The sequence below is a fragment of the Trachypithecus francoisi genome, unplaced genomic scaffold, assembly GCF_009764315.1.
Source record: "Trachypithecus francoisi isolate TF-2019V2 unplaced genomic scaffold, Tfra_2.0 Lachesis_group7, whole genome shotgun sequence".
NCBI classification, from domain to species: Eukaryota; Metazoa; Chordata; class Mammalia; order Primates; family Cercopithecidae; genus Trachypithecus; species Trachypithecus francoisi.
The window spans coordinates 71433155-71448565 of record NW_022681472.1 but is presented as its reverse complement, the minus strand read 5'-3'; the positions used below and the strand labels follow the sequence as shown (position 1 = coordinate 71448565).

The window sequence follows — 15411 nt, the reverse complement described above, 5'->3', positions numbered from 1 at the left end:
GATAGTTCTATTGTAAGTTCTTTCAGAAATCTCCAGACTGCTTTACCTTCCTACCAGCATTGTACAAGTGTTCCCATTTCTCTGAAACCTCACCAACATTTTATTTTTTGACTTTTTAATTATAGTCATCCTGACCAGTGTGAGATGGTATTTCATTGTGGTTTTGATTTGCATTTCCCTAATGATTAGTGATATTGAGCATTTTTTCATATGCTTTTTGGCCACGTGTGTGTCTTCTTTTGTAAAGTGTCTATTTATGTCCTTTTGCTGGTCCTTATTTACATCTTGTATATCTTAGATAAGCTGAATTTGTTTGTTGAGACTTTGTTTCAAGTGTGTTTGTAATTGTTTATTGAAACATTTTATGAGGGCTGCTTTAAAATCTTTGTCAGCTAATTCTAACTTCTCTGTCATTTCAGCAGCATCTTTTGATTGTCTTGTTTCATCTAGTTTGAAATCTTCTAGTGCATGTACATCCTGGTTCTTGAGGAGATGAAAGATTTTTAATTGAAACTTGGACATCTGGTTTTTTTTTAATGAACTCTGGATCTTATTGAGTGAGACCTTATGTTTTGGCTGACTTCCACTGACACAGTTCTGGCAATACAAGGGCAGGGGAGTAGGCCCTCCTCGTCACTTCCTAGAGAGGGTACAGTAACACTGGGCCTCCATTGACTCCCTTGGGAGGTGGTTCTTTGTTACTGGTAGAGGGATAGGAGTTCTAGATCCTGCTAGACCTTCACTGATACCTCCTTGATGAAAGGGCTAGGAGAGCCTCATTACTGCTCTCTGTGTTGCCCCCACTGACACATTGGATGGGTGACCTCATAACCACTTGGCTGTGATGAAATACTGGTTCTCTACTAGGCTTCCTCTAACATCATTCCTTTGGGGCATAGCATGGGTGCCTCATAGCTGTCTGGTAAGTGTGGAATTGCAAGCTCCCACATGGTCTCCAATGACAGCGTGCAGAGAACAGGATTTTTTTAGAGGTTTTAAAAATTTGTTTTTGTTTTTGTCTGTTGTTGTTTTCAGGTCACTGAATGTCAGCTCCAAGCCTGGGATATATGTGACAAATAGAAACCTTGGGAAATCACCACCTTGTTGTACTTTGGGTCCTGAGGTCCCTAGTCGGTCTTCTTTCTTCTCTGCATTTTTCAATCTCCTTATGTTTCTTTTATACATAATGTCCAGGCGTTTAGTTGTACTTACTAGGAGGAAGTAGAAAAAATAGGTCTACTTCATCTTTCCAGAAACAGAAATCTGGATTCTGAAAACATTTTGAAGATGGAGTCTATAGGATTTTCTGATAGATCAGGGGTAGGGCATGAAAAAAACAGAGTAGTAAAAGATGACAGAGAAGGTTTTTGGCCTTATCAACTAGAAGAATAGAGCTGTCATCAAACGAGATGAGGAAGACTGTGAGAAGAACATTTTGGGGGATAAGGGTGGTGGTATCTGCAGCTCAGTTCTGGAAAGATTAAGTGGGAGGTGCCTATTGGATATTTAGATGGAGATGTTGAATAGGCAGATGAACATGGTAGTGTGTTCAGTGGAGAGGTCTGGGGATAAATTTGGGAATCAGAATATATGCGATGTTGAGAGCCCTGAGAATGGATGAGATCACCATAAAAGGAGCAAAAATAGGGAAAAGAAGATGTTCAAAGTCTAAATTTTGGTGCTCTTCAATATTTAAAGGTTGAAAAGGGGTAGAAAAATCAGGAATGGGAACTGAGAATAAAGGAGGTAGCCAGTGAGATACGAATGAAATTAGGAATCCAAGTGAAGGAAATGTCATTGCTTCTGGGCCCTTTCTTGTCAAGATGATCATATTGATTTCTTAATTCAAATTCTTCATATTCTCTGTCTCTCTGTCTCTGTCTCTCTCGTACCTCTTACATCTAGTCTATTTCATAATGAGGACCCACATGAATTGTCTCAGGACAGATGAAAATAACCCATTGTAGTGTGTTTAGCACACATGGCTGCAAAAGCTTAGTTGGATATCTTCAAGGACAAAAAAATTGCAAAGAAATGTTAAACTTTACTTTATAGTTTTACTGTTATGAGGATATTGGTATCATAATTCTGAAACAAAACTGTATTATGTATGTTGTAGGATAAAGCAATAAATAAATGTGTCATTGCTCATAAGTAGCCTAGCTGTTTTCTAATGCTCATCATTCCAGCTACCTAGTGGTAGGCAAAAACCTCCAGTCTGTTCTTCCATGAGATATTTTCTTTCTTCTTTTTTTTCTTTTTGTGAATGCTCTATTACCAAATTCTAGTGTAGTTCTACGTGGATCAACCTTTAACACCTCTAAATTTGTGGACTTTCTCTGTGACCTAGGATGTAGTCTATTTTGATAAATATTTCAGATACACTCGAAATGAGAGGATATTAACTTTTCATTTTGTAGTGTTAAGAATTTGTAACATGTAATTATTTCTTCTCCCAGATTGAAATATAACACCACATCTCAATGACAAAGCAACAAAAAACTTCAGGGCAGGACATGCCGTTTATTGATTTAACTATTTCATCAGTTCTGTATATATATTGATTGAATGAATAAACATTTCAAAAACAAGGGATAGGAAAAAAGTCATTTGGAAGTAGAAAAGAATGTTTTAAATTACTTATCTAAAATGGCTTCTTACAGTTGTCACATATTCTTTTAAGGACTTGAGATGTGTATTTCAGAGTAATGTGTCATAAATCAGCGTGATTTTTAGAAAGTATGTTCTGCATCATCCTTCAACAGTACCTAAAATAACTTCTTTGTACTTTACTCATGTAAATCTCTACATGAAACTAATAGCAGAAGGCTACTATTTCTGGTAATTCTGATAAAAGTTTCCATGTATTAATTTCTGTATAATCTAAGTGGTTACAAGTAGCTATCTAAAATTACGTAAAACAAGTTGCGCAATACTGGCTCACCGCTAATTAACAGAATAATGTCGGACAAAACACTCCTCAGTTTTCTAATATGCATAATGCGAGTTAGTACAGCACTTCATTGCGAGATCAGAAATGAAAGCATTTTTACATAAGAAACACTACAGAAATAATGTAAACTGTAATGCTATTATGACCGTTTGCCTAATGGTGAATGGAAATAAGGTAAAACTGGAAAAGAGGAGGGAGGTGGGGCCTAATATTGGCTTCTCCTTCCATCTCCGCCCCTCGAACGCCGGCCTGCGAGTGACGTCACGCGAGACTTGTACTTCCGCTTCCGGCAACTCACGTTTCTCTTTCTTCCTGTCTGTCCGGAAAGATGGCGTCCCGCAAGGAAGGCACCGGCTCTACTGCCACCTCTTCCAGCTCCACCACCGGCGCAGCAGGGAAAGGCAAAGGCAAAGGCGGCTCCGGAGATTCAGCCGTGAAGCAAGTGCAGATAGATGGCCTCGTGAGTGCTGTTCCGTTTCCTCTGGCCTACGTGGGGAGCGCAGTTCCCAACCCCGTCCCACCAGCCGTACTTTTCAGCATTCTACCCCCCGGGCTTGGTGTGGCTGGGCCAAAGTTTTTCCCTAGTACTTTTCTCTTTCATCTTCACTTTTTGTTCAGGAGAGGCGAGAACCTTCTCTTGTCTTCTAACGGGACAGTTGGGGCTTCAGGAAGGGGACTGAGAATAGGGGTGTGAGTGACAGGTTCCTGGGGTCTTTGTTTTGAGATGCCCGGTGGGGGGGATTTGGAGAAAGACTCCTGGAGACAAGCAGCTAACAAAGGTGTCGAGTAGGATTTAGGGACCTAGTAGGGCTCTGGGAAGGAGAGAGTAAGGAAACTCCACTGCTTCCCTGCTAGGATCTGACATCTATACTTCCCAAGTGGAGGTGTACCTTGTAACCACTCTTTTGAGCCTGTACTTCGGCGCTTTATCTGAAACCAAATAATTTAAAATAGACTCTTTTGTAGGGTTCATTCTGAAAAACATAAAAGAATATCAAAGAGAAGGGCCTTAGATGTGTTTAATAGTTAAGGTTCGTGAACTAGGACATCCAAGGAAATTCTCGATAAGGAAATGGACTCAGCTGGGAAAAGGAAAATCTAGAATGAGAAATTTTATTTCTGTTGTTTGGAAGCAAAATGCATTTGTACGACGTTCTAGTTTTAAAAGCATCCTTCCTGCTGCTTTTTTTAAAAAGCATCCTCTCTTCCTTTGATTTTTTTTTTAAAGGTTATTTCCTATTAATGCAGATCTTAGATATTTGTAATAAGGAAGTACTTTTAAATTCATGTGAAAATTGTAATTGCAAGGGGGGTATTTTTAAGTGGAAACTATTGATAATTAAAACCCAGCGTATAATTGAATCAGTTGAACTGACTTAGTTAAACTGGATACCAAAGTGTAGCCTGGTGGTTAAGAGCTCAGTCTTCTAGGCTCTTCCACTTAACCAGCTCTGTGACTTTAGGCAAGTTAGCCTTTCCAAGCTTTGCTTTCCTCATCTGTCAAGTGGGAATGATAAGTATCTATATCATAGAGTTGTTTGGATTAAATGAAATAATTTATGTGGTGACCTGTAGTACAATGTAATCATTTAATGTTATGATTATTATTATGAGTTTAATGTCTGTGGTTAGCAGAGTTTGAAAGATGCAGGCAAGAGATTAACTTTGGGATGTTTTGTTCTAAATGTCACTTGTGTAATACTTTGAAAATGCAGAACGGGCGCGGTGGCTCAGGGCTGTGATCCCAGCACTTTGGGAGGCCGAGGTGGGTGGATCAGGAGGTCAGGAGTTCAAGACCAGCCTGACCAACACGGTGAAACCCTGTCTCTACTAAAAATACAAAAATTAGCCGGGCATGCTGGTGTGCGCCTGTCATCCCAGCTACCCAGGAGGCTGAGGCAAGAGAATCACTTGAACCTGGGAGGCGGAGGTTGCAGTGAGCCGAGATCCTGCCACTGCACTGCAGCCAGGGCAATAGAGCAAGACTTTGTCTCAAGAAACAAAAACAAAAAACAGAAAAGAAAATGGAGTACTATTTGGTCTGTGTACTGGCACTCTGGCTTTCCCTGGCTCATGGGAGGCAGATGTGTGTTCAGGAATAAGTGACGTGTCTTTAGAGATTGCAAATCTCTAAAGCTAGTGGGTGGAGTTAGATTACACTTGTTAAAATAAGTGACTTGGCCGGGTGCGGTGGCTCACGCCTGTAATCCCAGCACTTTGGGAGGCCAAGGCGGGCAGATTGCGAGGTCAGGAGATGGAGACTATCCTGGCTAACACGGTATAACCCCTTCTCTACTAAAAGTACAAAAAATTAGCCGGGCGTGGTGGCGGGCGCCTATAGTCCCAGCTACTTGGGAGGCTGAGGCAGGATAATGGCGTGAACCCGGGAGGCGGAGCTTGTAGTGAGCAGAGATCACGCCACTGCACTCCAGCCTGGGTGACAGAGTGAGACGCCGTCTCAAAAACCAAAAAAAAAAAAAAAAAAAAAGAAAATGAGTTCCACTTATACACTTGGAAATGTTTATTTCTTAGAAACATATTTCTTAATAAATTTGCTATGTCACAACAGCACTCTTTGAATCAGTTTCCAGAGTTGAAAAAGGCAGCAGGTCGGTGGCATAAATCTATTTGGAGGTCATTTATTCAGCAAATATTTTAGGACGTTCTTTTAAGTGCCAAATACTGTCTAACATAGGGCAGTGATAAAAGCACTTCCATAACAATATCCTGGCAGCTTTAAGATGGATTGTTGAATTAAAAAGAGACTTGAAGGTGGAGATGGACTGGATCACTTCAAGTTTCACAAATAGGCAATGAGCTTAGGAAGGTTAAGAAACTGGTTCTCAATTTTGTGGTTTCACAAATTACTCTTTTTTTTTAATCAGCTCTCTCAGAATTGATTAATGCTAAGGAACCGATTAATCCTTCTCACAGGAGATTGGTTTATATACATGTAAATGTTGATTTACTCATTTACTGTGGAAGACATTCCTTTTCAGTGGTGAAAATGCTCGTATCTACCACCAAAAAGACCCTTTTTGATTACCAAAGCACCTTGGAAATCGGATAAAAAATCAGAAGCTTACTAGTGACTCCAAAATCAATCATAATAAGAGCAGCTAAAGGATTATTTTACGTGAGGGTTATTTATATCCAGATTCTTGATGAACTTAGTGAATTATTTCTCATTCACAGTAGTGGGTACCTCTCTGCTTTTTTCTCCATCGATTGGGTAGATATTAACAAAATAAATTCCTAACAACTTTCCCTATCTTTGGACATCTGCTTTTCTGTCGTTTATATAATTTTAGGCAGCTAGATTATAATGCAGTTGCAAGGTTCTTTTATCTTGGTTGCCCATATTTTAATTGTGAATGTTTTCCAGTTACCATAAATCATGTAGGAAACATTGAAATGGTATGTTCTTTATGCCTTATACATTATTAGATACAAGGAGTACTGGTTACTCTAAATTTTATTAATGGATGATTGTGCATGGAGTGACCAAGAATCATCCATCTTTAATACTGTCTCTACATGGATGTCTTATAAGTATACCCACCTTTGCCCAGATACAGTTTAAAAAAACTCTTACACCCTCCCCTGCCCTCCCCTCCCCTCTATCCCTCCTTTCCTCCCTCTCTCTCTTCCTCTCTTTCTCTCTCTCTTTCTTTCTTTCATCTTGATTAACAGTGTTACTCTTAGGAAAGTAGTATTATATATTAGCCAAGAGAATCCTGAAGACAGACTTGTATTCAGATCTTTATTCCAGCAGTAAGCATGACCTTGGGGAAGTTATTAATTTTTCTAGGCCTCAGGTTTATCCTTTATAAAATGGGGATGATGATAAAGTAGTAACTCATAAGGGTTGTGAGAATGAAATTCTGAGGTATTTAAAGTGTTTAGTGCCTGTGTCATCGTAAACACTCAGATTACTGTCAGTGTCTTTGCCACTCTCATCCTTATTAATGTTTCTCAAATCATTCCGAAAGCTAACTTTGCTAATGTAGAATTGTAGAAAGAGCACTGAACTGGTAATCAGGAGACATGCGTTCCAGTCTGCAACCACCAGTAACTAACAACACTTCTATGATTGTTTTACTCCAAAGGTACATTTTCTCATCCACAAAATGATTGCCACTATCCCTATCAATTTTAATAGTTTATGATTTCTTTCTTTTGCTTTCATACCTAAATCCTGAGGGTTTTTACTGGTGTATGACCCCAGTCAAACACTATCCTTCCTTTTAGGCCACTTACTCCTCACCTTTTATGTTTCTTCCCTATCTGTGTATGTTGGAATGCCTCATGGTTTAGGTTTTGGCTTTTCTTTTAGTCTCTGCTTGACATAGGTAGTGTAATGAAGTTAATAAAAGTACATACTCTGGAGCCAGACTGCTTGGGTTTGATTCCCAGCTCTGAAATTCGCTGAATGACATTGGGCAAGTCTTTGTGCCTCATTTTCCTCATCTGAATTGTTTTGAGACTTTAAATGGCAATAAGACTTTATATGTCAATAAGTAGAACAATGTCTGGGACAGAATAAGTCACCATTTAGGTGTAGCTGCTGCTTTATTTGCAGTAATTATAGTAATATTTTTAAAGGTATTCTTATCTGTGCTCATGGCTTTAAATATTATTTATATGCTGGTAAGTCCCAGATTTATATTTCTGCCAGTAATGGCTCTTGAATGCTTCTCTTGATTACCCGTTGCCTGTTTGATGTCACTATTTGGATATCTCATAGGCATCTCGTGTTTAACATGTCCAAAATAGAATTATAGGCTTGTTCTTCTCCTTATTTTTCCATCACAGCACGCTGTATTTCTGTCTAGGATTTTCCACAGCCTGTAACTATCTTGTTTGTTTTCTTCTTTGTTTTCTCCATCAGAATATATGCTACTGAGGGCAGGGACTATGCTTTTTCACCTGTTTTATCTCCAGTACTGAACCTGTTAATTGACAGAGTAGGGTAAATGAATGAGTATATATTCCATTTTATTATTTATACCACTCCTAGTTTATGTTCTAGTATCTTATATAGGTTATTTTAATATTGTTTTCCCCTGCCCTCTTCAGTCTACCATTCATACTTTTATTAAAACGTTCATTTAATGTGAACATTCAGATTTTAACTTCTTTCCTTAGATGTTTGCAGTGACTTTCCATTGAATTTAAAGCCCACCAAAATGTTGTTCTTGTTTCTTGCATTTATGTTCAGGTTTATTTCCTTTCTTTCCAAGCTTTGTAGGAACTGTAAATTCCAACCACTCAGACTACTTGTTTTTTTCTTTAATAAGTCATGCTAAAGGCCGGGCATGGTGGCTCACGCCTGTAATCCCAGCACTTTGGGAGGCTGAGGCAGGCGTATCATGAGGTCAGGAGATCAAGACCATCCTGGCTAACATGGTGAAACCCCGTCTCTATTAAAAATACAAAAAATTAGCTGGGTGTGGTGGGCGCCTGTAGTCCCAGCTACTCGGGAGGCTGAGGCAGGAGAGGGGCATGAACCCGGGAGGTGGAGCTTGCAGTGAGCTGAGATCGTGCCACTGCACTCCAGCCTGGGCGACAGAGCGAGACTCCATCTCAAAATAAACAAACAAACAAATAAATAAATAAATAAAGTCATGCTAAAGACAGACCTAGATTCACATCCTTATTCAAGCAGTAAGCATGACCTTGCTTTTGGTTCATGAAGTTCTTTCTCTTTGAAATTCCTCTCTTTCATCATCACATATTGAATAAAAAATGTGACTTAATCGACTTACTCTGTTTTTTAAGAAATCCTCCATATAGTTTTACTTGAATCTGTAGATGTATTCTGTTCTTCATTCATGTAACAAATATTTATTGATTGCCAACCGTATGCCAGGTCTAGGTCTGCTACATGCTGGGATGTATTACAATAACCTATATGAGATATTATATAGGTGAGCAAGGTAGAGCACAGTCCCGACTCTCATGACCATTCTCAGCCATATGTAGATGTAGGTGAACCCAGAGATTAGTCTCATCCTATGTTTAGCCTGATGTTTTAACACATTTGTTCCTTCCTGGCACATTGATAGTGGCCAAGACCAATTTTTCTTATATTCTTGAACCCTTCCTTTCGTATTTTAGACCTATTTCATCAATTCCTCTGTCTCTGTGATATAGCAGTCTCTCAGTATCCACAGGGAAAGCAGGACCCCTGTGTATACAAAATCTGGACATACTGAAGTCCTACAGTTGGCCCTGTGGATCCCTGTGGAACTCACATATAGGAAAAGTTGGCCTTTCCTATATGCAAGGTTCACTCCCTGGACCTGTGCAGTTCAAGTCCATATTGTTTAAGGTCAACTGTATGTTCCCTTAGTATATAAACATCATCAGGACTTTCCCATATTAAAATTTTTAGCATTGTCTCTTTTAGCTCCCTGTGTTCCATTTTTTTTTGCCCTGACTTTTTTTCCTCTTTAAGTTAATGGTTAAAGGACTATTTTATATTTGTAGTCTTTCATACTTTCTAAAACTCTATTGCTGTTAGAATCTGCCACCACAGACTCCCCAAATTATTATTACTTTTTAAAGATTATTGATAACATCAGCAAAGAACTGTAAAGTACATCAAAATGTCATACATGGAAGATAGTGTCTAAACAGGATGTTTAGACACTTCCCTGCTGTTCAACTTGAGAAACAGAACATAACAAGTATCTTTGAAACCCCTTCCTCTTTTTCATCCTTTCCTCCAATCCCTTCTCCCCCTGTATTATGAATCACTATTGATGAGCTTTGTTTTAATGATTCTTTTGTAGCTTTACCACATGGAGTATTAAACAGTTTGATTGTTTTCACCTGTCTGTATGAATAAATATAAGTTAAATCATAGTTTATATTCTCCTGTGTTTTGAGTCTTGATATGTCTGTCTCACAACATGATTGGTAGGACTTAGGGATGCTCCTCGACAGTTATGCTAAGTACTATAATGTCAAATTATTTTCCTAAGTATTTGTACCATTTCACATTTGTCCTAGCACTTTATGAGGAATCCCATTGCTTCACATCTCTTTTATCTTTAGTGTGGATAGATACCCATTTTTGTCAGTCCATTAAATTGAAATGTTCTCTCTCAGTAATCTTGTAATTGTCCATTCCAATAGACTTGTCAATGTGTCTCTTACTGTGTACCTTGCAAGTGTCACTGCTTGGTACTTCCTTGTGAATTGGGAGAATGGTTAAACTGAAGGAACTTGATGGAAGGAACTCTCCAGAGGGCTTGTTTTCCAAATAAAAGTATCATTTGGAGGAGCAAAGTTATAAGCCTACGTAAGCATATCATAAAGCAGTTCAAAAGTAACTCAGAGCTAGTCTTGTGGATGGAAATGTAGTGCCTGAGTCACATTCTGCTTAAAGTTGTAGCAAATACAGATGAGTTAAAAGAAAAAAACAAAAAAAACCCAAAGATAAAGAAATGAAAGAATGGGTCTTCATTCTGTCAGGTGGTCTCATTGTTCCTAGACAAGATCAAGCTAATTCTTCCCGTTAAACTTTTCATGTTGAACCCACTTTGTTCCCTAGAACGTTTGAATTTTACCTTTCTTATGTTCATTAGACTCTTGCTATTCAAAGTATGATCCATGATCAGTAAGATGAGCAATGCTGGCTACACTTGAGTTTGTTAGAAATGCAGACATACATTTCTCAGAATCTCAGGCCCCTCTCCTGACCAGTCAGGTGATTTATAGCATATTAATGTTTGAGAAGAAACGTGGCTGTCTTCCTTTCTCTGAACTTTTTAATGACAGCTTGTGTCATTCACCTTGGTATGTGATCCATACTGTTAGTGATTTACTGTTAATATATTTTCCCCTTCTCATTGAGATAATAACCCTTTTGAAGGCTAAAGTGTGAAACATTTGTCTCCTCCACAAGTCAGTGCTTGAAACCCATTGCTGTTGAAATTTCTTACCTTTTAAATTTTGTTTTCCACTTTATGTAAGTTATCTTATTAGATGCCTTATTCCCCTGGTTTTGTAAGTAAGGTAGAGTGTGTTATTAATAAATGGAAAAGTATGAGTTACATATACAGTTAACTCTCCATATCTGTGGGTTCTGAATCCAGCAATCTCACATCCATGGATTCAACCAACCATGAATCGAAAATACTAGGAAAAAAACAATTAAAAATACAAATAACCAATACAGTATAATTATTTACATAACATTTACATTGTATTAAATGTTATATGCAGTCTAGGGATGATATATAGGAAGATACACCTAGGTTACATGCAATTACTAATACTACACCATTTTATATAAAGGACTTGAGCATCTGCAAATTGTGGTATCCAGTTTGGTCCTTGTTTCTGTCTAAAACTCTTTTTACTTGTTGCTTATTTCTTCACACTAGAATATCAGCTTCCTGAGAGTGGTACCCACTTCAGATTTGTTCACTGCAGTATTTCCAAGTATCTAGAATAGTACGTTGTGTATAGAAGGCACTCAGATGTTGTGAATGAATGAATATACTGCTGTTGCGTGGAAATTTTCTTGAAAATCAGTCATTAAGAAACTGGATTAGTAAATGCTTTGTAGAAATTAATAGAGTATTGGTGAGAAAAGAGCACACAGTTGGGGATAAACTAGTTAGCTTTATGGGCTTGTTCGTATGTCTCCATCTTTTTGTCGATTTCTTATCTGTTTGAAAACTCACTAACGTTAATTGAGCACCTATTATAAGACCCTGTGCAGGGATGTTTGGTTAAACTTTGTGTTGTTTGGTTAAATTTTATGTTAAATTTTAGATGTTGTGATCCTCACAACAACTTTGGGGATAAATGTTATTGCTACCTTACCTACCTGATGGTTATTCAAATCTAATGGAAAATTTTTGGTGGAAGTACTGTGGTTTTTTTTTTTTTTTTTTTTTTTGAGACAGAGTTTTGCTCTTGTTGCCCAGGCTGGAGTGCAATGGTGCAATCTTGGGGACTGCAACCTCCACCTCCCAGGTTTAAGCAATTTTCGTGCCTCAGCCTCCCAAATAGTTGGAATTACAGGTGTGTGGCACCACGCCTGGCTAATTTTTTGTATTTGTAGTAGAGACGGGGTTTCGCCATGTTGGTCAGGCTGGTCTCGAACTCCTGGCCTCAGGTGACCCGCCTACCTTGGCCTCCCAAAACGTTGGGATTACAGTCGTGAGCCACCGCAGTGGGCTGGTGGGAGTGCTTTGTGACCTGAATCCAGTAATTTGGATTTGTAATGCCAAGCCTGGCATTACATGTGTCTCTGTAGATTTTTTGTGATACTCTTTTTTTTTTTTTTTTTTTTTTTTTTTTTTTTTTTTTGAGGCGGAGTCTCGCTCTGTTGCCCAGACTGGAGTGCAGTGGCGCAATCTCGGCTCACTGCAAGCTCCGCCTCCCGGGTTCACGCCATTCTCCTGCCTCAGCCTCCCGAGTAGCTGGGACTACAGGCGCCCGGCTAGTTTTTTGTGTTTTTAGTAGAGACGGGGTTTCACCATGCTAGCCAGGATGGTCTTGATCTCCTGACCTCGTGATCCGCCCGTCTCGGCCTCCCAAAGTGCTGGGATTACAGGCTTGAGCCACCGCGCCCGGCCGTGATACTCTTAAGAAGTTAAAGAGACTAGACAACAGCTTGTTAAATTCCATTGAAATGGAAGCTTTTGTCTGAGATCCTGTTCTGAAGTAGAATATAATTTGGCCTTTTAATGTTTTGACAGCAAAACAATTATATGACCCTTGGCCTCTTCTTTGAGTTTTCTGACTTGAGTGGTACATACATAAGTTGTTTCACATGTGAGACAATTTTTTCAGTCAGATAATTTGAAATCCTTTCAAGCACTAAAACTTACATATTGTAGCTATTTTAATTATATATCTTTCTGAATTGTAATACATAATTTTCTCCTGCTTTAGTCAGAGAATATTGAACACAACCTAACCATATTTTGATTGCATAGTATTATCATTAAGAACATGTTATTGGGCCGGGCTCCCGCCTGTAATCCTAGCACTTTGGGAGGCTGAGGTGGGCAGATCACCTGAGGTCAGGAGTTTGAGACCAACCTGGCCAACATGGTGAAACCTTGTCCCTACTGAAAATACACAAGAAATTAGCTGGGCTTGATGGCGGATGCCTATAATCCCAGCTTCTCGGGAGGCTGAGGTAGGAGAATTCCTTGAACCCGGGAGGCAGAGTTTGCAGTGAGCCGAGATCACACCACTGCACTCTGGCCTGGACGACAGATGGACACTGTCTCAAAAAAAAAAAAAAAAGAACATGTTATTGAACCAGACGAGACAGTAGATCTGTCAAGAAATCCCTTTAGGTCGTCTGTTACATCTATAATAAATGTCCCCTGTTGTTGAATTTTAGGTGCTTTGAGTAGTTGATATTTCTACTTGGTGCCTTTTTTGGTTGTTACATTTATCTGTTTCTTATCCCCTTGCTTTTCAGGTTTTTATTTGCTGTGAGTGAAAAACCAGTTATGCAGGATTATCTCTAACCTGAGTGTGTGTGAGTGAGGATTAAATTCATTATGCAGTCTGACATTTTGATTGCTTAGTTATATTTTTTGCTTAGCAAGTAAGATGTTATTGCTTACCAATAGTGACTTTTTGTAATAGAAAAATCATTTAGCATACTTTATTATATCTTGGTAGCTCCAGGAACTGGGCAACTAGTATTATCTGGATTATACAAGTGATTCTCCCACTCCAGGAAGCTGAATGGCTTTTCAAAGACATAGAGTGAATATATCCTAGAGCTTGAATTCAGATCACATCAGCCATCCTTAACTCATTTTCTTTTACATTTTATAGCAGCTTCATACACTTTAAGATCCCAGTAGTTGCTATGTGTTGTGTGACAGGTACTGTTTTAAGTATTGTGTGTTTATTAGGGCATTGACGCAATACAACAACTCATTGATACATCCCTATTTTATCAATGAGGAGACGTGGGTACAAATAGTTTATGTGATTTCATTAATATTCAGATGGAGGAGATAGAAGTTAAGGTGTGTAGAGAATAGTTAATCTAGTGCTTCTTGTTTGAGTGTTGGGAAATACATTTTTCAAAACTCAGGTGTGTTACAGACTTCTAACTTTAAAATGCATGAGAAAACAGATATTAGAATCTTTATGTTTAATAGTCAGTCATATTGTAGCAGATTTGTAGCTTTAAGAAGTCAATTTAGCCGGGTGCGGTGGCTCAAGCCTATAATCCCAGCACTTTGGGAGGCTAAGGCGGGCGGATCATGAGGTCAGGAGATCGAGACCATCCTGGCTAACACGGTGAAACCCCGTCTCTACTAAAAAATACAAAAACTAGCCGGGCAACGTGGCAGGCGCCTGTAGTCCCAGCTACTCCAGAGGCTGAGGCAGGAGAATGGCGTAAAACCCGGGAGGCGGAGCTTGCAGTGAGCTGAGATCCGGCCACTGCACTCCAGCCTGGGCCACAGAGCGAGACTCCGTCTCAAAAAAAAAAAAAAAAAAGTCAATTTAGTAAATATTCTCAAGTTTGGAAAAATGCAACCTTAAACTGCTGAGTTGACATATGAAGATACTGGGGATCAATAGTAAAGAAAATCAGTATATTAAGGAGCATTGGGAAGAGTACTGGTAGGTGTTCCTAAGTAAGGTAATTTACCTACATTAGGTAGATGGTAATTCTTAGTCCATCTGACTTTTCCTTTTTTTTCCCTTTGAGACAGAGTCTCGCTCTGTCGACTGGGCTGGAGTGCAGTGGCCCGATCTTGGCTCACTGCGATTTCCACCTTCCAGGTTCAAGCAATTCTCATGCTTCAGCCTCCCAAGTAGCTGCGTGCCACCACACCCAGCTAATTTTTGTGTTTTTAGTAGAGTTGGGGTATTGCCATGTTGACCAGATTGGTCTAGAACTTCTGGCCTCAAGCGATCCACCCACCGCGGCCTCCCAAAATACTGAGATTATAGCGATGAGCCACCACACTGGGCCAGACTTCTCCATTTTTATGTTCCTCCCAAGATTTGGATAAACCTGCAAACATCCTGGGCCATTGGTCCTTTCCCTTAGGGTCAGACACCTTCTTGAAATTCATTGCCGTTTGCTTTTTGACCGTGCTTACTTTGTTTGTGGCATACATGCTAGTGATGACAATCTGTCATTTGTTTCTTGTAGCTGTCTTCTTGGGTATAATTTAAGGCAGCATACACAGTACTTCTCATGGGGGAGATAAATCAGTTATGATCTCTAGGTTTGACATGAAACCTAGATATGTTTGATATGAAGATAGTGAATGACCTTCCTACTGTAATAAACAGAACCTGAATGGGTAATTTCTTACATTGTTGATATGATTTTTAGTAGTAGATACTGATTTTAATAGTTGGTAATAGTTACTGTTGAATTCCAAGCTGGATGGTTTCCCAAGTAAATGGAATATGATTAAAAAATTTTAACTTTAGTTGTTACA

At 39.1% G+C, this 15411-nt stretch overlaps 1 protein-coding gene across 1 annotated transcript in view; it reads left to right on the top strand.

Annotated features, from left to right (window-relative positions):
• Positions 1 to 3244: 3244 nt before the first annotated feature.
• The window catches only part of EIF3H (eukaryotic translation initiation factor 3 subunit H), a 110070-nt gene continuing 97903 nt past the window's right edge, over positions 3245 to 15411 (top strand). Inside the window, exon 1 of the mRNA XM_033203381.1 lies at positions 3245 to 3413. Within this exon, the coding sequence (XP_033059272.1) occupies positions 3282 to 3413 (132 nt within the window). The 5' untranslated portion in view covers positions 3245 to 3281. The remainder of the gene's footprint in view (positions 3414 to 15411) is intronic.